The sequence below is a fragment of the Python bivittatus genome, unplaced genomic scaffold, assembly GCF_059951505.1.
Source record: "Python bivittatus isolate LINGU-HERP-01145 unplaced genomic scaffold, Pbiv_v1 ctg000410_np1212, whole genome shotgun sequence".
Lineage (NCBI taxonomy): Eukaryota > Metazoa > Chordata > Lepidosauria > Squamata > Pythonidae > Python > Python bivittatus.
In genome coordinates, this window is record NW_028277067.1 from 5610490 (window position 1) to 5635658 (window position 25169).

Consider the following 25169-nt stretch of genomic DNA (forward strand, 5'->3'; position numbering starts at 1 on the left):
AATTTTCTTAAGGAAGTAGCTCAACTTGTTCTAGACAAGGTTACAAGAATGGGCAACTTGCACCTTTCAATCAAGGTTTAAAAGCCATTTGCAAGCATTTCAGTTTGTTGGTAAGAATTAACTATCCTTTTTCCAATAGCCTGCCTTGTGAGGAAGAAGAAGAAAAAAAGGTGCTGGAAGGGAATTGACAGAATAATGGCCCCATCCACTTTCAGTTCTACCTTCACCCACTGCTTGCTTTAGGCCTTCCTATCAGTGACTTACAACAGTTTATTTCTTTGGGAATGCACTGCCCACCCAGGTTCACAGGTAAGGAATCCAGTTTTAACTCTGAAGGCTTGAACAGAACACAGATCTCTTTTTATCAGGTGAGGCTAATGCCTCTGCTGAAATTGTAATCCATCCTGGATGGTGACAGTCTGGCCAGAGTTATCTGTTTGCTACCAACAGTGATGACTACTTCTTTAACTGAGGGGAGATGCCAGCAGCCTTGAAAAAGGCACCTTCTCCTCAAGTGGCCTTCTCCCAACCCAGTCATCCCAGATAATTATCATCCTGTCTCCAATCTTCCCTTCTGCTGGGAGGTTGTTCAGATGGAGTGCCAGTTACAGATGAAATGAATTATCTGGATCCCTTCCAGCCAGGATTCAGACTTGGGCATGAGCAGAAACTGCATTGGTTGCTCTTATGGATAACTTGTAGCAAGACTTGGATAGGAGAGCACAACCCTCTTAGTTTACTAGACCTGTCAGAGGTTTATCTTGCTTCAACCTTTCTTTGAATGGGAGGCACTAGCATCAGTCACTAGATTACTGCAACTTGCTCTACATGGGGCAGCCCATAAAGACTATCCAGAAGCTACAACTGGTACAAAATGCTGTGTCCTACCTAGTAACTGTTCAGAGCTGTTATAGTCATATAACACCTCTGTTGAAAAATCTGCATTAATCCAGGAATATCTCTAGTGGATCTATTGTTTTTTATTTTGCTACAAAACCGTTCCTGGTTTGGAAATTCTTCCATTTTCTCCCCTATTTCCTTATGTACAGTATGGCTAAGGTAACATGACTTGGAAGAATTGTAGAAGATATACACCAGCACAGCCACTTTGTTAGCACTCAAACAAGAATCTGAATTAGCTTTTATTAAGTAACTTAAAATGGTTAAAGATTGACTTCCTTAATATATCTATAGACTGTGAATCTTTGCCTTTCCCGGCATTAAATATATATTCATAAACCTCTCACTCTGACATATGGAGATTTTCATTAGGTTAGGACTCCAAGTTTCCCTCAGGTCTGTCCTTTCACCTACAACACCCAAATCCCTCTCCCCTTAGTTACTCCTCCCTCCAGAATGAGGGGAGATGTCCTGTGTTAACATGTTACGGTTGACAGTTCTAATACCCAATCCCATACCATTAGGCACAGCTTGATGCTATAGCACACTACTCTGTGCATCACTCTGAGGGAGTTCAAATTGCAATGCATTATAAAGTTGCAGTGGTATTTGCCTGTTCAGGTAAATGCTGCAGCCACTTCACAATGTATCACTCTAAAGATGTTTCATAGTGACATTTCTAGAGAGCAGCTGGCCAGAGAGTGAGTGCACAGGCACTTCTGCTGCTGGGGAAGAGGTATATAGAAGGGAACATCTGGGGAAGTGGCAGATCCTCCTTCGATCTCAGGCAGCTGGTGATCTTCCGTCTCCAGATTATACTATTCTAAAATATATAATACATGATACTGCCTTTTCAGATGTTAAGTAACGGCACATAGTTCTACACATGCCTGCTGTGTTGCTATCTCACCAGCATTTAAATAATTTTAGTGACTCCTGCTCTATGTCCAATCATAACCCACAGTGCTGGGATTACAAAATGTAGGGATTTGGGGATACAATTTAGAATGTGCCTTTCTAAGGAATTATGTATGCTACCTATAGTAAGAGGCCTTTATCTGAATGCAACTATTTCAATCTACAGTTAGAAATTTCAAGATAACCAAAGCAAGCTTGGGAAAATGCTGAAACCCAAAACCACAGACGTAACATCAAAATTGGATCACCAAGATACCAGTCTTCACAATGGGTGAGATATCACATACAGAGGATATCAACAAGGAATAGCCTTAGATGTTGTGAGAAAAGCAAGAAACAAGGAAAGACAAACATCTCACAAAAGGAATTTTCTAGAACAAGACAACTTGACATCTCCCCAAATATAAAGCTATAAAAGTTAGGAGAAAGCTGTGCCTAGTAAAAATTCCTATCTTTTTGTTCTCATAAGATTAGCCATCTCAGGCAAATCAATGATTGCAAATATGAAAATGAAACAGAATATTAATATGCATTAAGAATTAAATAATCTTTCAAAATTGCAAAATTATTTTCAACAGCCAAAATCGTTGTAAACATAGTCATTATCCAATAATGATATTGGCCAATAATTTCTTGTTAAAGTCAAATCTTGTCCCTCCTTAGGTATTAATACTATACCGGTTGTCCTCGCTTAACAACCATTCATTTAACAATGGTCTGGAGTTATGATGGCCTTGGGAAAAGTGCTTTACGACCCCCGTGGTCATGTGATCGTGATTTGCAAACTTTTTTACAACAGCCATTAAGCGAATTACCATGATTGTTAAGCAAATCACATGGTTGTTAAGCGAATCGCATGGTCATTAAGTAAATTCTGGTAAAAATATCCATTGGGGAACCATTTGTTTTAACGACTATGTGATTCTCTTAATGACTGCAGTGATTCACTTAACAACTGTCATAAAAAGGTAGTAAAATCAGCTCCACTTAACAACCAAATCAATTAGCAACCTAAATTCCGGTCCCTATTGTGGTCAGATAGCGAGGACTACCTGTATTAGCCTCTTTCCAGCTCTCTGGGATCTTTCCCCTCTGTAAAATAGAATTCATTATATTTTGTAATGGTTGTAAAAGTTCATCCTAAAAGCATTTATAGTAAGAACCCAGTAGCTCATCTGGTCCAGGCACCTTTTCTGTTTTAGTCTTTTTTACAGCTTCACACTTCCCTTATTTTTATGGATCCATTCATAATCTGTTCCTCTCACATGAACCTGTCTTCACAAAGGCTCTTCTTAGGGTGCCCCAACTATTTAAAAAGAAGTGGCAAATGACAACAGAGTCTTTTCTGTGGCAACGCCTTCTTTAAGAGTCAGGAAGAGAAATTTGCTACTAACACTATTTAGTGACAAGAAAAGACCTACCCTATTTTCCATGGCCTCTCAACTATTATAATATTGGTTTCATGCAGTAAATATTGCTGTGCTGTTCTATTTGTTGCTTTACATTTTTATTTGTATTTTGATCTACTCCTGGTATGAAGGACTAGATATAAAATTGGCTCTAATGCCAAGTATGGGGGGAGACAGGTTTGAAAATTTTTTAAGAGCAATGTTATCAATAAAAAATGCATGAAAGTGCCCTAACAATACTGATCAGGATTAATTAAGTTATGTGAATCCAAAAACCACACTCTTTCATGTATTCCACTCTGATCCTCTTAGGAGTGACCAGAAGTGTCATGTTATACCAGGCGGTCACATGTAATCAGCAAATGCAGAGAATCCTATACTTTCATTGTTGACTAACAATAAACCCATAGAGGACTTCAAAGACGGCTTCCAGCAATTGGTACATGGAATCTACAACAGTTTAAATTGACTTTATCATGTTCAATTGCTTCCTGTTCTCCCAGGTGGCTTACACAGAGATAATGTCAAACTAACCTCACAAAACCTCCTGTGCATAGTTAGGCTAGAGATATGATGATACAGCCAAGCTAACTCAGTCAGCTTCCTGGCTGAGAAGGACATACAATTCTTGTCAGCTCAGTCTTCCAAACACTATGCTTATGTCCAACTTTCATCATCCTAATGCCTTCCAAATGTATATACTGCAAAATCTGTCATTGCATACCAAATTACCAGTCTGTGACTATTATATTATATAAACAAGGCACATTTGTATTACGTGCTTGCTTTAGATACAGTACAGGTAGTCCTCGCTTACCAATTGCCTCATTTAGTGACTGTTCGAAGTTATGACAGTGTAAAAAAGACAGCTTTGTGACCTATCTTCGCATTTAGGACTGTCACAGTGTCCTATGGTCACATGATCGCCATTTGGGCGCTTTGCAACTGGTATGCATTTATGACAGTTGCAGCATCCCACAGTCACATGATCACCGTTTGCATGCTTCTCAACCAGCTTGCAACAAGCAAAATTAATGGAGAACATGTAAGTAAAATGTAAGTTGCAGTCACATGATATTTTAGTTAGCAGCTGCAGTGACTTGCTTAACAAACGAATGGGAAGTGATGTCGTAGGTCCGTCACGATCACGTGATTTTCCGCTTAGAAACCGCAGCACTTAGCAATGGAACTGCTGTCCCAACTGTGGTCACTAAGCAAGAACTACCTGTATTCTGCTTTAGCCAATGAGTCAGAAAGCAGTTTCTTAACAAACTGAATTCTTTTTGGACATCTTTGAGCTCCTGCCCAGTCACTGACCTGGTTCATACATTTATAATAAACTATGGTTCATGAATTTTTAAAATGCGAAATATTACCCAAATGTTTTAAATGAAATAAAACAAATGTTTCCCTAAACTATTGCAACTTATTGCAGCTACCTAATTTCATTTAAATATAAGGGAAAACTTCTTGATGATGAAAGATGTAACATATGTATGCCGTGGGTTCTTCATTTCTTGAATTTTTTAAATAGAGGCTGCATGGCAACTTGTCATGGGTGCTTTAATCAGTTTTACTGAATATTCCAGAGGGATGATGAACCTTGTGATCCAACTTTACAATTCTATGACCTTCCGATTAATCACAGTTTGCTACATAATGCAAATTAGTTGGACTCACAAAAATATTCTCAGGCCTAAACTACTGTTTACAAACCAAAATGCTTAGTTTCACACAAGACACTAAAACAAAACCAATCAAGCCACACAACAGCTACTAGCAACATTAATTCCGGCGCCTGCTTAAAATAAAATTTTAAAAAGTGAAAGTCAATATTTTTAGGATGTTGCATAGAACACAAAAACAGAGAATCCTATAGTTCAGAAGTTGCCCATTTCATTCAGAACATCTTGGAAGCCATCTTATCAAATACAGTAAATAAGTAACTTTATTATGGTCCCAAACCACAAATTTCAATACATATCTGATGAGCATAGAACATATAACGTACTTCCAAGTTATAAACAAATCTGCAATATACTTTTGGTGGGCTTTATTAGCTACTTACAAATACTACACAGAATCCAGCTATCTCAGAAACAATAAAGGACCGCTTATCTAACAAAAGGCAAGAAACATAAAAATCATCTCATCAAATATTTAGAACAGATTATGCAGTGCTGAGTAAAGGATCGAGCATAAGGGGAAAAAAACTTCCTGGGCCTATGCTTATACCTTCAGGACTGAACAAACCGTTCAGAGCTTGGTACAAGAAAATTAGATCCAACTGATTTGAAATTCTATTTTATGAAGGAGCAATACTAACTGTTCGACACATTGGGGAGTTTGGGTTCTAATCTATCTTACAGAACAAACAGTTCTAGTTGTGATGTCAACAACAAACTTGCACACAACTCACTGTTAACAGGTCTATTCTGTTTTGCCTGGCCCTTCACCAGTTTCAAAAATCTGTGATACCTCTCCTATCAAGTAGTGGTGGGACACATTAGTGATTTGACTTGAAAGATCCTCCTTTCAAAACAAATAGTGCCATCTTATATTTTAAAATTGTCAATGTTGACTACTCGTTATGAAGGATTTGGTCTGGGACCCCAACATTCATAGTTCCATTCAGCTTCAAAAGTCAGCAGGTGGCTGTTGGCAAGTAAACATAAGAAAACAGGACATTATATGAGCAAAAATCAGTTAGAGGCCCTAAAGAGACATAAATCTAGACTGCATCAAAACCTTCTCTGGGTGGCTCCAGTGTTCTGGAGTGCTCTAATTAGGAGTCCCTCTTTTGATTGATTGATTGATTGATTGACTGATTAATTGCCTTAAATACTTGGAGGAACTGGCATTCTAGAATTTAGAACACAGAAAGTTCCTGTCTTATACCAACTCAGACCAAGGATCCATCTAGCACAGAATTTTTTACATTGACTGGCAGCAATTCTAAAATTCCAGACAGAGGACATCTCCAGCCCTACCCAATGTGAGAAAATGAACCTAGGATCTTTTACACACAAAGCAGATGCTTCTAACACTGAACAACATCCTTTTTCACAGAAGTCAGTCATACAATTCATGTATTCAGAATGTACATTTGCTAAACACTTGCATGATTTCAATCTGACTTCTTATCTGACTTCTATCTGAACAGAAAAGTAGTTACAGTAGCAAAAACAAAATAGAGTCTAGCAACAATTAATTTCTCACTAGGCATTTTGCTATTAGCTTTTTTAATAGAAGAGGCACAAAATTTAATATAAAATGTTAATTTGATGTAGAAAAACAAACTTTTGTTCAAACTCCCCACCTCTTGCCAACTACATATCAGTTAAAGGATAAAAAGCATGTACTCTTTGTGATCTCTTCCAATGGAGTGCTCAGCAGCTACTCCTACATTTCTTTTAGAGAACTCCAGTTGTGTTCTCTGTTTCTCCCTCAATTGCATGTAATGCAGAAACCAGCCCACTCCAAAGCAGAAGGCCTAACAGACATCATGTCTTCCATAAGCTGGCTAGACTCCAAAATTTGAGGAATGGAACAATTCAACTCACTTATAGTAGGATACTTCTCTTCCTGTATAAATATAAACAGCATACACATTGGTGAAGCAAGCATACATCAGTGGTTAATCAACTTCAGAGTCTGACCTGAAACTTTCCCAGATTTTCAATTATTCGCACCCTGTCATGTAACAACAATACCACCTATAGTACCCAGGCTAATTCTTTGGATTTATCCCATCTGTCAATCACATTGGCTGCTCTCCCCACTATTAGCCCTCCTCTGGTCTACTAAGCCTACATACTATTCCCATCTTAATCGTGCATTTTTTCCTGTCTGGCTGCCTCTCCTCTCAGTTACTAATGGGAGTTTGCTTGCTCTTAAAAACTAAAACCAGTTGAGCTTTTGGCCAAATGTAACCTTTATTTTGCAAGTCAGTCTTGCCATGTTCCTGGCAGCATTGGAGACTGGTCATGGAGACAAAAGCTCTCATTCTAAGCAGAAAGTTCTACCTCTTCAATCTGTGATGCTACAATGAAAAGGAACCTACTTGCACCGTTGATCAGCTTTATCCAGGAGTGGTGTCAGCTTCAGTAGGAACTCAAAGGCACAATTCACATCTTCTGTGAAATCCTGCAACAGCACACAGCACAGTATCTTCTCCCTTAGATCTTTAAGAATCTAGGAACTGAGCACTGGTAACTACCCCCAATTCTTTATAAATGTAAGCTGAGACAGTGCATCTCAATAAGATATACTGCTGAATAATTCACAGTAACTGGAATATACATTTTTTACATTTAATGGGGCTAAAAAATAATTATTCCCCATTTAATAACCTGGTCAGTTTTTCTGTTTCTTTCTGTGTACAGAGTGAAATTTTACAAAGCAGGGAAGCATTACTTCTTTTCCCCTACCTTTGTATGTAGTATATTGTTATCTACATTTTATGTGATTACCTTGGATAAAAAAATGATTGGTGCTTTGGGACAGAGGCTCTTTAGTCATTTCCAGCTTTAAGTGGAATTTAAGTATGGAGTTAGGCGGATTGAGTGTGTGTGTGTGTGTGTGTTTTGGAGAAGGAGGAGGAGGAGGAGCAGCAGCAGCAGCAGCAAAACAAGAAGTAGCAGCAAATTATGATTTCCAATTTTAAAAGGGAGAATCTTAAGAACGGGTTAAAACTTAAAGCTGTTGGTGAGCTTGATCTATCCTCATTTAATTTTTTTAAAAGATCACCATGTAGCCTCCTAAAATAAATTGGGGAGACCTAGATTCAAATTCCAAGTCAGCCATAAAATCACTGTTAATTTCCTCTTTGCCCTAAGAACTAACAATCAAACCAACAATCAAAACTACACCGCTCCTCAATATGGGGACTTCATTCTTAGCAATCATTGACATGGACATTCCTGAACTTTACATGATCTTAAAGTCACCACTAGCCTTAGCAATTTTCATTACAAATTGGGAGGTTATGATGGATTTGTTGCTGTTTTGTTTCCCATATTTAAAAATCAAATATGGGAAACAAAACAGAAACACCTTAAAACAATGCATAAATGTAACTCTGGTATATTTTTACCTTTTCTCCTTGAGGATACTTTTTCAGTTTCACCAAGACTTGTGGAATCTAAAAAAAGAACAAAATTAGCTTCTTAGCAATCTTTGCTCCTAGTATTTTTCCCCTATCCTTTTCTCCTCTGTCCTCCTAAGAATACAAAGATCTTCATGTCCTCAGATTCCATCTGAGATTGTTTTTCCCATACAAACCTATTCCCATTCCCCCCATAAACACTGGATCATTTTTCAAGATTCTGTTAGCCTTTATTCCTCCTCCTCCTCCTCCTCCTCCATATGCTGTCTGACTCCCAGCAATTCTGGGCAGTTTACAAATTGTTAAAACATTCAAAACAAGAAAACAACAACAACAACAAATAAAGAGTAAAGATGGCAAAATGACAAAACCAGATGGGAACAAAGAAAACAATGCAGACAATCTAAAGGGGGCTTCGGTCACCTCACCAAAGGCCTGGGCAAAGTTACAATATTTGTGAACATTTTGTGACATTGAACTAGCTCAGTTAATACCTCAGGAGAGGTTCAACAAGAGCATGGCTGTTGTATCCATCTATTACATGCCATGCAGTTGTAAATGTCTATATTTTTGGGACAAATCTGAAGATTTTCTGATATGATGGAGATAGAAAGGTCAAATTTAAATCTATGTTTAGCTATGACATTGGCTGAATGGCAATAAGCATTTGTTTTATTTTTAAAGACACAACAATGACACAACCATTGTGGAAAAGGTACAAAAAATAAAGGAAAGCTCTGATGTCTTTAATCTGATTTCCATGCAATGTTAAGTTTCAGAAGTTAACCGTTCTCTTTTACTTTACTTTATTCCAGAATATTCCAATTTGTTCACAGGCTGTGCCTGTGTATATCTGTTTGTCTCTTTCATGCTTCTTAATGTATTCATCTCTGCATGGACAATTGGTTACGTGATGTCCTTGAGCTGCAGTAGTGATTTATTGAACAAGCAGGGAATGTTAAGTTGCAATTTGTTGAGTGTCTTTTGGGGAATCTAGTAGCGTCATGGTGTGTTTACCAAGAAAGCCAGGGAGAAGACAGACACAGCCATCTGGCTTATGTTTATATTACAAAAAATATTATGCAGCTAAATGCAGGCTCCTCCACGCTCTACCAAAAGACAACAGCCCAGAAGGAAGAACAAAAAACAACTTGGGCTTCAGGTTACTAGTATAGCAATGAATGTCATCAGACACACAGAAAGAATAGATCTTCGATTTATGTAGAATCAAAGCCACTCACAAAGTCAAGAATTAACCTGGCCGTGGTACTTATGCCACAATTTATGCCACAGTGTGTAAAGAAAGGCTTTTCACACAAATCAGGTAGGTCCTTCTATTTTAAAAGGAAATTTCTAATCTTTGGTATACTGCCCCCAGGAGCAGCTGTACCTGATCAAGGTCCTCAGCACAGTCTGACCTGGAGTTGCCAAGGGCAGTTGCAGGAATGAGATACCAAAGTGCAGCAAGCAGAAGATTCTGCTCAGCAGAACTAAGCAAAGGCAGAAAGCCAGACTCTTAGTGGGCCATATCAAAGATTGCCAGCGCAGAGACTTCCTACTAGCTGCTTATTGCAAGGCTTGATAATGCATCCCTTCCCTGTCTGAACACACACAGAGGCAGCTCACTTGGCTAAGCCCTACTGAGGCAAATGATTTCTAGCTTATAGGCAGTCTCTAATAAAATTTTTGAACTAGGAGTGTGTGTGTGTTTTTCTAGCAAGAGCGAATCTTTTGGGGAATTCATGCCATCAATGAACAGGGCCACAGCCAAAATGAGTAAGGTCATTCCATGTTTTCTCTCTCTTTATCTCATCCCCTTTTTTCTCCCACCTTTCTGGTCCAACATACTATTCCTCACAGGGAAGAAAAAAAGATTTCTCTTGTCAGAAGTCTGAACAGGCTACTTCTACTGGATTTTAAAATTCCCATTGAGGGTCAGATGATATCAAAGTAAGGATCTTCCTGGTTTAGAAGCTAGCATTGAATGGTCAGGTTCTTGAGACATTCTCCATCTTCATTCCCATTCTTCTTAAAGTAACTTTGTGCAATTGCAGAAAAAGCAAAAACAACCTTACAAAAGCAGCCCTAGTTCATATAGAAAGCTAAAGAGCCATCTGAATGTACTTCTGACACAGCCATAATTTTTCAGTTTCCCCCCCCCGCTACAATGAAGAAAAACCCCACAAAAGTAATTAACCAACGGAAATCTCTCTCTCTCTCTCTCTCTCCAGAATCATAGCTAAACAAGCATGAATGGGTTAAAATGCAAGAAAGATTAACTAGATATTTAACCAGGTTTGTGCAATGTCAGAGAAAGCTGGCAGAAGATTGAGAAAAAGCCAACAGCTGCAAAACCATACTTGCAAAGGAGTAACAGAAAAGTCCCTGGTTCAGTTCCTGACATTTCCACATACAGAACTATAAATGACTTATGTCTGAAACCTTGAACTTAATGCAGTAGAACCAAACTAGATGGACCAATAGTCTGACTTGGTATAAAGCAGTTTCTTTCTCTCCTAATAGAGAGAATTGTTTTAAAGAGTTGAAAAGAGTTCATATTAAATTCCTTCCTCTCACCTAAGTCATACTGTTGGAACCAACAGAGACAAGCGGCTAAAACAATTCTATTAGGAGAGAAAGAAACTGCTTTATACCAAGTCAGACTATTGGTCCATCTAGTTTGGTTCTACTGCATTAAGTTCAAGGTTTCATACGTAAGTCTTTTGTAGTTCTGTATGTGGAAATGTCAGGAACTGAACCAGGGACTTCTTGCATGCAAAGAGTCTGCTGTTCAGCTATTGTCTTCTCTCACCTTTTTTGGAAGCCAAATGTTCACCATGAACACACCCAGCCTCCCAGTCAGAATACTACTGAAGGGCTAAGCCCAGCTCTCTCTCCCTGACAATCAAGCCTAAGAGAGCCTTACCTTGAGGAAAGTGAAGGCTGTCCATTTCAACTCCTCTGTCCCTTCAGGAGATTCAATCAGCCCCACAAAGCAGGCTTTCCAGATTTCCAGAATGAAGAGCGGGGATGGGATATGCTAGCCGAGAGCAGAGAAAATAACAGCAAACTGCAGGTCTGATCAGAAGGAAGACACTTATAACATAAAAAGACCTAGCCTTCACCATAAGCTAAATATGCAAATGTATAGCCTATCCAAAGCTTTTCTAGAAATTCCATTTCACCCAACCTCACACAGATAGTACAGATTCCTGCTCTCTCAAAATGCTTCCTGCTGCCAAGAACTCAGAAATAACTTGGTAGCCAATGATATGAAACAGAGTTTCTGAAAAGAGCAGTATCTTTCTTTTTTCACCAAGCCAATTAAGCATCTTTCACACCATGGCAAATGAAAAGGGAAAACGTTCCTTCCCTCAGGTCTCCAACCTTTGGAGATTGATGGACATGTTTGAAATTTTAGGAGAATGTCATCAATGCTATGCTTGCCAAAAAGATAGGGGGAAAGATTTACCACTTAGAAAATAGCTGAAATGGTGATATGGCCAGAGATTGAGCCGGGAACCCCAAGAGAATCAAGAGTACATAGTAGCCCAAATGCTTCATACCAGGACCCCTTAGTTGCTGGAAGGAAGGTAGCCTCAGAAAATGAGGACCAAAGTAGAGAATCTAATGTCTCTCCATTTCTTGAAAAGAGAATGTGTGTCTGAGATACCAGATATGGAGCATGTAAAGAGATACATGATTGTGTCATGGCCTCACTCACCAGCCTACCCACTGTGAAATTCCCTGAACAGTTCCTTGTGGGTCACTGCAGCCCCAGTCCAAAAAGGTGGTTCACTCTACTCTAGATAGTTATTACATGGTGAACTAATCTTGGGCTGTACCAACGCAGAACGAATATGGGGGAAATGACCTACTTCAACACTCCACCACATACATATGTTCTGCATATAGAAGACTATGGCCAGGTCATATATCAGGCAATTCACAGTTTTAACCACTGTATATTGTTGAACAAAACAAAACAATAGGCTCACACATAACGCTAAGCCATTTGGTTGGGTTCAACACATTATATATCCTATATCAATCAACCAAACCATACTAAGGTTATGCATGTTGTATGAACCTCGTCTTTTTTGTCAGAGAAAAAGATTCTAGCCAATCCTGCCCAACATGCTAGACAATAGATGCTTTTCTTTATCAGAGAGAACCTTTCACTGATAGTTGAAAATGGAAGTACTCTACCACACTTTATCTAAAGAAAGCCAAACAGAAAGACAAGTACAGTGACACTGAGAATTCCTCTATGATCCATCCATACCTGCATCCTTTTCACGATCATCAGTTGTTCGACTAAAGGCTGTGGTTCTCCAGTCAGATTCATGGTTCCCTCTAGTAGCACCACAGCATGTATGGTGGGGAAGCCCGTTTTGTTTAGCTGTTCTGACTGAACTGAGAGCATGGTAGGGATACTGTGTAGAGAATTGTGACACAAAGAAATGAGAGATTTGTCTAGCTTCACTTGCATATGGAGGGGAAAACCGCTTATTCCTTATCCTGTAGCTGTTGCTCGCTCACCTTTTGACAAGATTAATGCATTCTTCCACTTGACTCCGCAACTGATTGTTGTTAATATGTCCCAAACTCTCTCCCAGTTTGACAAGGGACTGTTCAATTGCACTCCAGGAAGCTACGCAAAACACCATAAAGGCTACATTTCAATCAGATATTTTGCCCAATTCAACAATTTAACTAAAACAGATAAGCAACAATCCAAAATGTAACTCATTTATTTTCCTTCCAGACCATTCTTTTTTATACGTACACACTCACTCTCTCACTGACTCACACACAAGCATTTAGAAAATGACTTGAAATTTGGTAGACTGTAACCTGGGTGGAAAAAAAGGCCCAGTAGTATGCAACATGAATCTTATTAAATGTATTTATTGCTCAGACCCATAGTGTCTGATAGTGTCCATCCAATAGTGATGGACAGGATCAGAACCAAGGATGAGACTTCCAGTCTTCCTGGTTGTACTAACAGCCTCACCTATTTGCAGGCACATGTAGTTTTGCTGGACTTAAGAGGTACATAAGGATCTGCTTTATATCAGTTCAGTCTACTGATCTGCGGCTGTGATCCAAAGTCCTAACCTCATCTTAATCTAACCAAGCACGTGAACCTAACTTAAGTGGGCTGTTGCTTCCCTGAAGTTTCAGGGAAGGGCACTGGAAGTTTTGTGGATACACAAACAAGAAAAAATCAGCATCACTAAGAAAGTTGCTGTGCTGCTTCGAGCCTTATAAAGAGCCCCAACAAATTCAAGGCACACGTGAGTTTGAAGCCTAGGGACTAAACATTTGTATTAAAATCTGCACTGTGTAGTTCTTTTCATAATACCCCCCCGCCCCAAAAAATCTTTCCCATATGAACACTGGCCACATACATGTCTCTTCCAGCTTGGCGATATGAATCAGGGCCCGATTTTTGGTGCTCCCCAGGATTTTCACCAGACGCTCCAAGCACATTTTGAGCTGGTTCTCTGCAGCCCCCTGCTCCAGCAGTTCTTTCAGCTTTTCTGTATAGAAGGCAGCACACCGCAGCATCCAAATGAGAACACTCATCAGGGCACGACAGAGGCCAATGCATTCTTCTGCCTTACCATGGCAGCTGCAAGCAGAGTAAGGAAGGGACAAAACAAATCATCTCTAGCAACAAGACTGTCTTCCTTGGCACGCAGACACTTACTGCAGAATCTCCATGATCTTCAGAAACATAAATGTAATCCTGGCTTCTTTGGAGGTGGTGGAGGAGAAATCTGACAAAAATATATCAGACAAAGGCTTCCCCTACTTGAATATGGGCTATTATGCAGAGAAAGACAAAAGATATGTGATAATAGGAAGAGGAATGTGAAAGAAAGCTCCGGTTTTCATCATCACTCAATTGTCATGGTAGCCAGATAAATCTCACCTATGAAGGAGAAAAGATAGGATGGCCCTATTTCTGAAAGCCCCAATGATCTCTGTGACCTCCTTTCCACTTGCCTATCTATTACTGACTTCCCAGTTCAATAGCCACTGCCCATTCTTAAAAAGCCATGCTGCTGCAAGGTCTTCTGGCTACTGAGTCCTATCAAATGTGTCTGATAACATGGCTTCTGTACAGTACAGAAGGCAGTTAAATGGAAAGAAAGTCATAGATGTCCATGGTAAACAGCAGAGAGTTATTTGATACTCAGCTGTAGTTTAACAGGAGGTCAACTGCCTTTATGGAAGTGATGAACTCAGCCGTGAAAGCAGTAGAGCAAAATGGTGCAAGAGAGAGTACAAGCAGCAAAATTGTGTTCAACATGGTGGCTTGAACAACAGAAGACTTGTGAGTATCCCACTATGAGAATAACTTGCCAATCAGAAAACACCCATTTCAAATCTGACTTCCCTGGTGAACTTGCATGGTGGTTAGTCTCAGCCTTCCATCTGCAATGTTGGCATAGGATTACTACAACATAGGAGTAATCTGAATATCCCAAAATATTATATAATGCAAAGCATTACTACTTTGATTCTTCTAACCAAACTCCTGTCCACTCTTTTCTTTTGGGGATTTCACAGCATCCCCAGGAAAGAGTAAAATATTGGGGGATTTATATTATCAACCAGGGGTATCAAAGTTGTGAAACTGAATGTCTTGCACACCGTGGCACTATAGTGCAGGCTGTCACTTCCATTACAGTTCATGTCTTTGTTTAAACAAATTAAAAAGGGAAATTATTCAACCCTATGATTAACATGGCTGGGCCCAAAAAGCAGATGAGGATTGAGAGAAAAATCTTGTTGATGGGACAAGCACTTCAGAGCTGAAGAGTTCTGATCAAATTAAAAAGCAGAACATTGAATTAAGCAGAGAGAGGATTAAGTAGTGGGCTTTGTATCTGGCTGGAACAGGTGTTTATCAGTGTTCTGGTGGCAATTTAATATTCATTGTTTCTATTTTCTTATAGGAAAAGAAAGTTTGTTTCCTCACATTTCAATCCGCTCCAGCACCCTCACCTGTTAGCTCTAATAACACATTTAATCTGATTTTAGAAAGGTAAGATCCTTAAGGGGTTTTATTCTTTGAAATCAAAGATAAAACCAGAAAAAAAATATCTTACCGAACAATTGTGATTCTCCCAGGAACATTGAAAAGGAGGTAGGAGGGAATCAGGGTACATGATATTCTGTGTTATAGTCAGTTTATTTTGTGTCATTTTTTAAAAAAATAAGCACTTTTCAAATCCTAAAGATTATGAAGATAAAGTTTCCAATAGCTATCACTCTACACTACATATATTTGTTCAATTGCTAATTGCCTGGCTTTTTAAAATCCAGATGCTTCTCCTCACACAAACAGCACAGCAAAGTATTTTTTGTTCTTCCTGTTCTTTTTTGTGTCCTATATATTTTTTATCTAGCTCACTAAAGCCACCAGCTTAGGCAATTGTTGAATAAGTCTGAAACAATAGCCAGTTATCACAGGTAGGTTAGTGGTTCCCTATTGCTTAAAGACTTGGATCTGCCCAGCTAAGAAGCTTCCTCCAATTCAGGTATGCTATCACAATCTTCAGGACTGATCAAGAATGTGCTTGAGGCGAGTTATGGGTGAAGTGGGCCTCACTGTATGCTCTCAGCTAAATATAAATATAAATATAAAAACACAGATTACTTATGTCTTAAGAGTTAGTAGATATTGTGTTTAGTTGATGCATGTGTTAGGAGTGGACCAATTTCAGACTTATGAATTCCATTTATTAGTATTGGAATTTCTATGGTCTATCAATGAATTTTTGAAAAGTTACAAGAATATATGAGTGCATACAATTAAAGCATTACTAACAGGCGTCAAGCAACCTGATCTATGTGGCCTTATTTCAAAACATAAGAAATCTCTTACTCAGATTATGCCAACTAAACCAGAAATTGCATTGTCTACTTATATGCAGTTTATCTATCATGATTGTAAATGTATCATTTCGTTTATCTCAGATATATTAGTATGATCCATTTGTGTTTTTACAGTTTTTCCAATGTTTTAATCTTCTGCTTCTTTGTGGGTCTCCTTTTCTCCATTTTTTAAAAAAGAACTTTGGTTCTTTTTGCTAACAGTGGTTCTTCCTCTATGAATCACTTGGCTTCAAAGATTAAAAAAAGGAATTTGCTTCTGTGACAGGGAGTTTTGTCAAGAGTACACACTGAATAGAGAAGACCAAAGTGATAACACCAAAATGAGAGGGGTGGAAACTGAACTCATTCCAAACATTCATACATAAATACATTTTCTGATTGTAACATCACAGTCAAAAGAATGATCCTAGCAACCAGCAGATGTTTGGTGAGCCACTGCCTGACAAAGCCAGTCTCCTGTCTATTCAGAATTACATTCACAACATACGCACCTAAAGATACAGCTCATTCCCTACCTGAGACGGTCACAGAACATATCCATAATTTCTAGTAATGACTGGACACAGAGATCTCGGGAGAAGTCATCAAACTAAAATAGGGACCACAAAAACAAAATAACTGGTCTTAAATAATACAAAAATTAAGAACATGGACTTGAGTCTTGCAAGTTAATGTTTCCTACCAATTTTTTTCTAAAGCAATTTATTTCAAGAGATCAGTGCCTTACCAAATATTATAAATAGACAATTATGCTCCCATGTTTCATTAAAATGTTCTCATACTGTATATCTTACAGTTAAGTCTCCAATGGAGGTACAATGTTTTCCGCTTTATCAAGGTATCACCAAGTATTCCATTCTTGAAATGGAAATGCAGTCCAGTCTGAAACTGGAAGACTATCACCACCTATTGAATCTTTACCTTTTATATTTTTTATTCACTCTACCTGGATTAGATTTTATAATGGCACTCTAAAAACTTCGGCCACATCTGATTTTGAATCTTCCTGCAAAATGGAGGGGAACCAGGCAAGAGGGGAGGAGAAGACCAGTCCATTTTAGACAAGTCTTGCATCCAGCCTTCTATGGAACATGTTTTGAATTAGGTTCTATTAGAAATTTTTAGAAATTCTAAAAATAAATGCTGGAAGAAACATATTCTTCGTATTTTGATTTTGACTGCTAACCGCTAAACAGTTACATTTAGGATAAGTTCCCTTGTTTTGTTATATCACTATGTGCTTAATCTAACTGTGCTTTACTAAGTCACAATTAACTGGATTCACACCACATGCTAAGCCATATACTGTGATTTGAAAACTACAATGGCTGAGTCTACACAATACTGCTAAGCCAAACTGCATAAGCTATATTAGGCTTGCCAGAGTGTATGAATTCAGCCTTAAAACACAGGATTGGAGCATAGCAAAGATATAGATGCTTCAAGTCTTAAAATTCCAAGTTTAATACAGTGCTGGGAAGTGGCAAGTAAGGGATTGTAAACTGCCCAAAATCATTGGGAGTTGGGTGGCCTATACATTGTATAAATACATCTCAGAAAGGGGAGGGAAAAACTACAATGATTGTGGCATTTGAGGGCTGACTTCAGACCTACAGGCCTACACATATAAAATCTCTGGGGGTCTATAATTTCACATACCCAGTTCTGAAAAGGTCCCAAGACTCTGAAATGAAAACCAGTTAGGCTAATGGATTATATCTGCACCTCATATTTTTTACGCTTTTTTTGTGAATTACATATATTAGTTTCTTCGTTGAATGACTGAGGAAGAAGAAAGTTTGTGGAAGACAAGTCTATACAAGCAAGTAGATGACAACTAGGTAATGCTGCTAAGTGAATAAGACTTTATCCCTTTAAACTGTCCTCCTTTTCTTGTTTTGCAAAACTTGCCAAGGTATACATAGAGGCCCAGTATTCATGGTACTGTATCTTCAGATATGAACAATAGAAGCAATGGTAAAATGTTGCACTCAGCCACAAGGACTAGAATTTGCTGTAAGGCTCTAAGGGAAACTAACACTTCTCCCTGGTTCACAAAACCTGCTAAGCTGTACACCTGATGTCATATTTGAACAGGTTTCTGGTGGCTCTGAATATACACTGGTGCCCTCTATATGGTCCATACCAGGAAAGAACAGAATGACAAAATTCAGAGGAGGAGGATAGAGAAATGTTTGAATACTACCTTGCTGATGGCCATCAGAACAGTAGAATATGACACCATCTGTAAACAAGACGAGAGAGAGAGAAAGGGGGAGATGGTTACAGGCTAGAGCTAACATTTAAACAAACAAACAAACAAACCCATAAACAAAGTCTGCCATTTCAACTGCTGTGGAAAGTGGGTGAGGGGCAGCAAGGTCACTTAACAGCAATACAGCTTTGCTGAAGCACTGGTCTGGCACAAATATAAACAGACATTTTTAGACAATGATGTATTGTTTCACATCAACATTATAGTGAGCAGCACAAGAAAAAAGGAGAGTTCAAAATTAAACCAAAAAGCTTCTCTTGCGGCAAATTTGCGAAAAATCTCACAGCAATGGGGCAATTCATAGCAATGAAAAAACACTCACCTGTTTCATTTTGGGAACATGCAGCAGGAAAACACATCATCACCATCACTGTCACAAAATCTGTACAAGCTATCTAACATTCTCTTTCAGAATCACAGATGCTTGCATTGTAGGAAAGGAGCCATTTTAGCCCAAAATCAGGAAGAGTCTGATAGCACCTTTAAGACTAACCAATTTCTATTTTAAGGCTTTCACAACTCTTTTTATTTTTTTGGCTATAGAAGATTTTTTTTTATTTTTTAGCTACAGAAGCATGAATTAAACATTCATGTTTAATTCATCCAAACATCTGAACCCTCTCCTCACAATAATGCCAAATATCTGCTACAATTCTGCAGATCACCATGAAAGCAACTTACTGAGATTCACTGATTTCACTTTAAAAAAAGTGACTCTCAATAACGCTTAAGAGTTGCTTTTTTAAAGTGAAATCAGTGAAGTAGACATGTGAATAAAATCAGGGGCGGAGTTTCAATGCCCCGCACATACCCTTCTTACAATTTAGCAAAGTGAGAATAATTTATACAAATTAAGAAAGAACAAGAAAATTGCCCAACTGCTTTAAAACAGAAAACAGCAGGAAAATTGTGCCATGACCTACTTAAAAGTGGATTAGCTCAGATTTTTTCTTTTTCAAAGACACTTCAGTCCTATAGCTAAAAGTAATATTTAATCCATTAATTTACACCCTCTGAAAATGAAAGGATTTATTATGGGATTATTACCTGAGAACTGATGGCATATTTCAGGTAGGACAGGAGTAATGGGTTTGGCGATGGGCCAATCATGGCTTGTTCAAGAAGTGCTTCTATAATTTAAAAAAGAAAAGAAACACATGCCAGAAAAGTACAATAATTTTCATAAAGAATAACAATGACCATAGTTTCGTCTACTAAAATCTCTCATGAAATTTGGATCACTTTCAGGAATCACCAAACTCGTATAATCTTGCAGTATTTTGCAGGATAACAGAAACAGAATTCAAGGGTGGAAAAGAAATTATTCTTTGTTCAACAAGGACTTCTGGGTAGGAAATGGACACTGCTGCCACCATCTTCTTCTCATGTGCTACATATGCTACAGTCAAAGGACGTGGCCATATGTAAGTTCTGCAGCCTCTGATGGAGCAGAATCTTTGTCAGGCATCACCTCTATGCTCTGATGTTTCCTAGGAATGAGACAGGAAGATGCTGAAGGACTGACACAAAGTGTACCTCAAAACAATGCTGCTGGCACGTATTTCCCCATGACAGCTTACCAGCACACAGGATTTGGTAAGAAGAAAGAACCAGATACTGACCCATATGATATAGTCATGTGATCATTTGATATCTTTTGGGGATAGCATATTCATTTATGGGGAAATCTTTAAATGTTAAAATTGTTAATATGATGCTGAACTATATATCAAAGCTTTGGAATCTGACTGTTTATCAGGAATTATGGTTGTATCAAGCATAGGAGTGGTTAAAAGAATCATACTGAAAAATTGGAAATGTGATATTATTCCAGATGTTAAGGAATGGTTGTTGAATATGTGTGAATTACCTGTTTTGGAAAAGGCAACATTTTCTACTAATCAAAGAATGCAGCAATATGTCTTACTACGGTAGAGATTTTGTATCTTTTACAATACTATTTTGTACTGATTATATTAGTGTATTTACTAGTAAATCAGTGACTACTGACAAGTATAAAATGTAAGAATTTTTTTTCTTCTATTTTTCTTTCATAGTTTGTATTCTTTGTTTCTTTAAAGTTTAAAGATGGTGTGGTTAATGGTATATATTAAGAATGTTAAATAAAAATAAAGAAGAAAGAACCATACAAACTGTACCTGTTCAGTCAAACTTTTAATTAGTTAAATTTTTATTAAAAGTTTTTACATAGCTAAAAGACAAATACCGAAGTATATAAAGAAAAGAAAGAAAAAAAGAAAAAGTGCAGAAAAGAATACAGTTAAAGAAAGAAAGAAAAAGTTAAAGCAACTTCCACCCTTCTTTACAGCAATTACAAACTCACTATTCCTCCTCCCTCCTTAATATTACAATAATCCCTCCAGGCCCTTATTCAATCTTTTTTCAATCCTTAAATCCAGAAATCACCATTTCACTTTTTTCCATTTTCAGTAAAAAGTTCATAAAAGGTTTCCAGTCTTTTATAAAAGTACTTATTGTTTTGTCCATGACTAAACAGGTCAGTTTTGCCATTTCTGCTAGTTCTGCCATCTTCACAGTCCATTCCTCCATTGTGACTATTTCATTATTTCTCCATTTTTGTGCATATAAAAATCTTGCTGCAGTTACCATATATAAAATCAATCTTCCATAAGTCTTTTCTAATTGATTATCCATACGTCCCAATAAAAAAAATTCTGGTTTCATCTCAGTATTAATCTTCAAAATTCTTTGTACCATCGTATGTATTTGCTTCCTTATTTATTTGTTTGTTTGCTTTTTCATAAGTCCACCATGCTTGGTAAAATGTCCCTTCATGCTTTTCACATTTCCAACATTGACTAGAAGTACCTTTATACATCTTAGATAATTTCTCTGGTGTCATATACCAGTGGTACATCATTTTGTAAAAATTCTCTCTTAAATTATAACACAATGTGAATTTTAGTCCCTTTATCCACATTCTCTCCCATTAATCCATCTGCATACTATAACCAGCATTCTTAGCCGATTTTATCATGCAATCTTTAACTTGTTCCTCTTCTGTTTCAAATTTCAAAAGCTTATACATTTTTGTAATCACATGTTCATCATTTGTACACAATTCATTTTCAAATTCTGTTTCGTGTTGTTCAATTCCCATTACCTTTTAATCTTTATTAAATCTTTCTCTAAACTGTGCATATGAAAACCATTGAAAACGAAATCCCTCTGCAGTTAATTGTTCTCCTGACTTCATCTTAAACTGTCCATCTTCCTGTATTAATAAGTCTTAATATGTTAACCATTTCTCTTTGCTTGTTTCTTTTCTATAAAAAGCTTCCTGTGCTGAGAAAACTTTTAATTATTTGAATGATTACAGATGAACATAGAAGGGGATAGGGAGATTCTTCAACACAGGCTATTCTGCAGTCTTCATTAATTAGTTTTTTCTTACCCCCAAAATTTCATTCATTCTCCCATTTATATAATAGGGCCAGAATTCCCTGTTGTCAGAAAGTTTCATTTATTTATCCACATATGTATTTCCCATGAACATTAATCATAGTTTCACAGATCATCAGTGTTAAATTATTTGCAAAGCACCTAAAAATTAAGAGATTTTGAAAAGTTAACAATTAAAGCCTATCACAAATTTACATGCTCTGGAACAGTGTTTCTTAAAGTGTGGTCCTAGGACTCCTGGGGGTCCCCAAGACCCTCTCAGGGGTCCTCGAAATCAAAATTGTTTGACAGCCTATGTCGAAAAATAATACAATATTAAAATCCTATCAAACAATCGTGAGAAATGGTAGTGGCAGCAAATGCATCCATTTTAAATTTTAATATGGTAAATACTGATAAATATAACCCATTCAAACACAAGCTCTTTTGGGGTCCTCCATAATTTTTAAAAATGGGAAGGAGTCCTGAGAGAAAAAAGTTTAAGAAATGCTGCTCCAGAACACTGATAGGCAGAAGAAAAGTAAGCTTTTTGTCTCACAGCTGGTTAAATATGGCACTAACAAATTTATCTGCGTATCTCCCAGCAAAATAACAGCAATTTCTGGAATTAAGAAAACTGGAGTAAAGAATAAAGTTAAACCAGGCATGATTGTTTTAGTGGAAGGACTATAAACTCTGCTCAATTCTAGCACTCATACAAATTTCTAGGCTCCTTAAGAATCCTTAATTCTATAGTAAGCATATAGAATTCTCAATTCTAAATTTAGCCTGTTTATTTATATTCCCAATCTACTGACCATCCCACAACAGTTAACAATAGGACCAATAAATAAAACCAGAACCAGAAAATAAAAATAACATAACCAAAAACTATCTAGCCCTGGTTGATTTCAGGCAGCCTTCTTTCTTGGGCAACACCCATAAACAGCCATATTACAGAGCACGTTTCTGGGTAACAATATAGGGAGGAAGTTGTTCCTTCAGGTAGGAGGATTCTGAGCTTCATAAGGATTTATAGGTATCAACAAGCATTTGGGATTTGGCACAGAAAGTGACCAGAACCCAATGCGCCTTTAGCCAAAGCAGGTATTAGATGCTTTCTCCAGAAAACCTCCACCAGAAGCCCAGCTGCCAAATTTGGGGCCAATTACAATTTCCATAACTTCTTAAAGGCATCCTCATGTAGACCCCATTGCCATAATTTAATCAGGAAGTAACCACTAAATGGGTAACTGGCTAAGTCATCCACAACAACAAAAAAGGGGTCCTGCTGATAAGTCATCTGCAGATGGCAATAAGTTACATTAGCCACTGCATTAACCTAAGCACGCAAGGACATCATGTCTCAGATCACCCCCAAACCACAGACCTGACTTTTAAGAGGGAAAATGCCCTCCTTTGGGACAGAGAACGTTCCCTCAAATTGGTTAAGAACCCTCTCTCCAACCACCAAACCCTCAGACTTGCCTGGATTTCATTTTAATCTGTTACAACTAACGCAGACTATAGCACAGTCCTGGCAGGAACCAATCAGGAGCCCAGCAAACCTGACAAAATGGAAAAGTGAAGGAGACCTGTGTGTCATTTGCATAAAAGTGGCACTGAGCTCTATAACCTTTTACAATCACTCCCAGCAGTCTCATAAAGTTGGTAACTATCATGGAGAATAGAATCAAGTCCTATCACAGTCCATACCTTAATGATGCAGAATGGAGTGGAAGTCTCCTAGTACTACTATGTAAACCTATTCTTGAGGTAGGAGCAGAACCACAACAAAGCCACGCCTCAACCCCCAAGTCTCAAAGGTGGTTCAGAAGGATACCACAGTTAATGATGTCAGAAGCTACCAAGCTTCACAAGAAGGGACAGGTTTCCCCTATCTGGCTCCATTAACAGATAATCCATCAGGGCAACCCAAACCATCTCCATGTTATTGCCTGAGATTTAGATAATTAGTTTCATCCAAGAGCACCTGAAGTTGTTCCACTGTCATCTTCTCAATCACCTTGGCCAGAAATGGAAGACTCAAAAATGGTCCAAAGTTATTAAAAAACAAGGAATTTATTATTGGTTTTGTAAGAGGGGGCATACCACTGCCACCTTTAAGACTGGCGGTATCTCCACACTGCTGAGAGAGATATTAATGATCATAGACAGTATTTCCTTCAGCTGATCTCTCAGGGACATGTGGTTGCTCAAACTCATTTAAGCACCATGTTCACAGACTGAAACTGATCCAACAATATCATTGCATTAAATGCATTAAATGGTGCTGTGAATATGACCATGAACATAAGCAACTTTGTCTGAAAACAAAGTTTACCAGTTTGTTTCTGGGTCTAACTCAAAGTGCTGGTGTTGACCTTTAAAGCTGTTCATGGCATGGGACCAGGCTATTTGAGGGACTGCCTCTCCCTGTTTTCATCTGCCCATCCTACCAGATCCAGCAGAGAGGGCATGTTACTGGTTCCGTTGTCTACAGAGCTACATTTGGCAGGCCCTAGGTGGTGGGCCTTTTCTGCTGTGGCACTCGCACTATGGAAACTTCTCCCCACTGAGGTGAGGTTGGCCTCATCACTTCTGAGCTTCCGAAGGTCCCTCAAGACCTGGTTATATCAGCAGGCCTGGGGACCTCAAGAGATGGGTGAACTGGTGAGGTGGCTCCGTTATTATTAAAATCTCTCCGTCTATTTTTTTTTTGGTATTTGTTTTTATAGTTTTTAATAATTAATAATGATAATGGTTTTAGGTATTTATTAGTTCTGTTGTAAGCTGCCCAGAGTCACTGGCTTTGAGAGATGGGCAGCTATATAAGTTAAACTGATCGATCAATCACAATTTGCTACCAAAGGTTCAAAGAGGGCTTCCAAACTACTAAAAGGCCGTGTCAGCCCCAAAATCACTTGAAAAATTAACCCACCCACCCCAATCATATGAATACCATAATTTAGGAGTAACTAAATTCCATAAAACCTTTCTCAGTATCTTATAAATCTAATATTTTATAGCTAAAAATATAGTAACTCCTCTAAGAATATATATTAATCTTAGACTAGCATTAATTGTAGCTATATTTATTCTTCCCCATAAACTCATGGGGATTTTTAACCATATGTTTTACTAGTATTAATCTGATTAAAGAATATTAGCTTCTAGCAACAAAGACATTTTCTAGGTATAAACATTTCAAGATATTTAAATG

General features: G+C 38.0%; 1 protein-coding gene across 2 annotated transcripts in view; it reads right to left on the reverse strand.

Annotated features, from left to right (window-relative positions):
* The window catches only part of MED24 (mediator complex subunit 24), a 70184-nt gene that overhangs the window by 34134 nt on the left and 10881 nt on the right, over window positions 1-25169 (reverse strand). For both annotated transcript variants that reach the window (XM_007420678.3, XM_007420679.3), the window contains exons 3-11: window positions 19571-19653; window positions 18455-18493; window positions 16764-16837; window positions 13749-13972; window positions 12877-12988; window positions 12620-12770; window positions 11261-11374; window positions 8323-8370; window positions 7291-7373 (exon numbers count right to left, since the gene is read on the reverse strand). In XM_007420678.3, the coding sequence (XP_007420740.1) occupies window positions 7291-7373; window positions 8323-8370; window positions 11261-11374; window positions 12620-12770; window positions 12877-12988; window positions 13749-13972; window positions 16764-16837; window positions 18455-18493; window positions 19571-19653 (928 nt within the window). The remainder of the gene's footprint in view (window positions 1-7290; window positions 7374-8322; window positions 8371-11260; window positions 11375-12619; window positions 12771-12876; window positions 12989-13748; window positions 13973-16763; window positions 16838-18454; window positions 18494-19570; window positions 19654-25169) is intronic.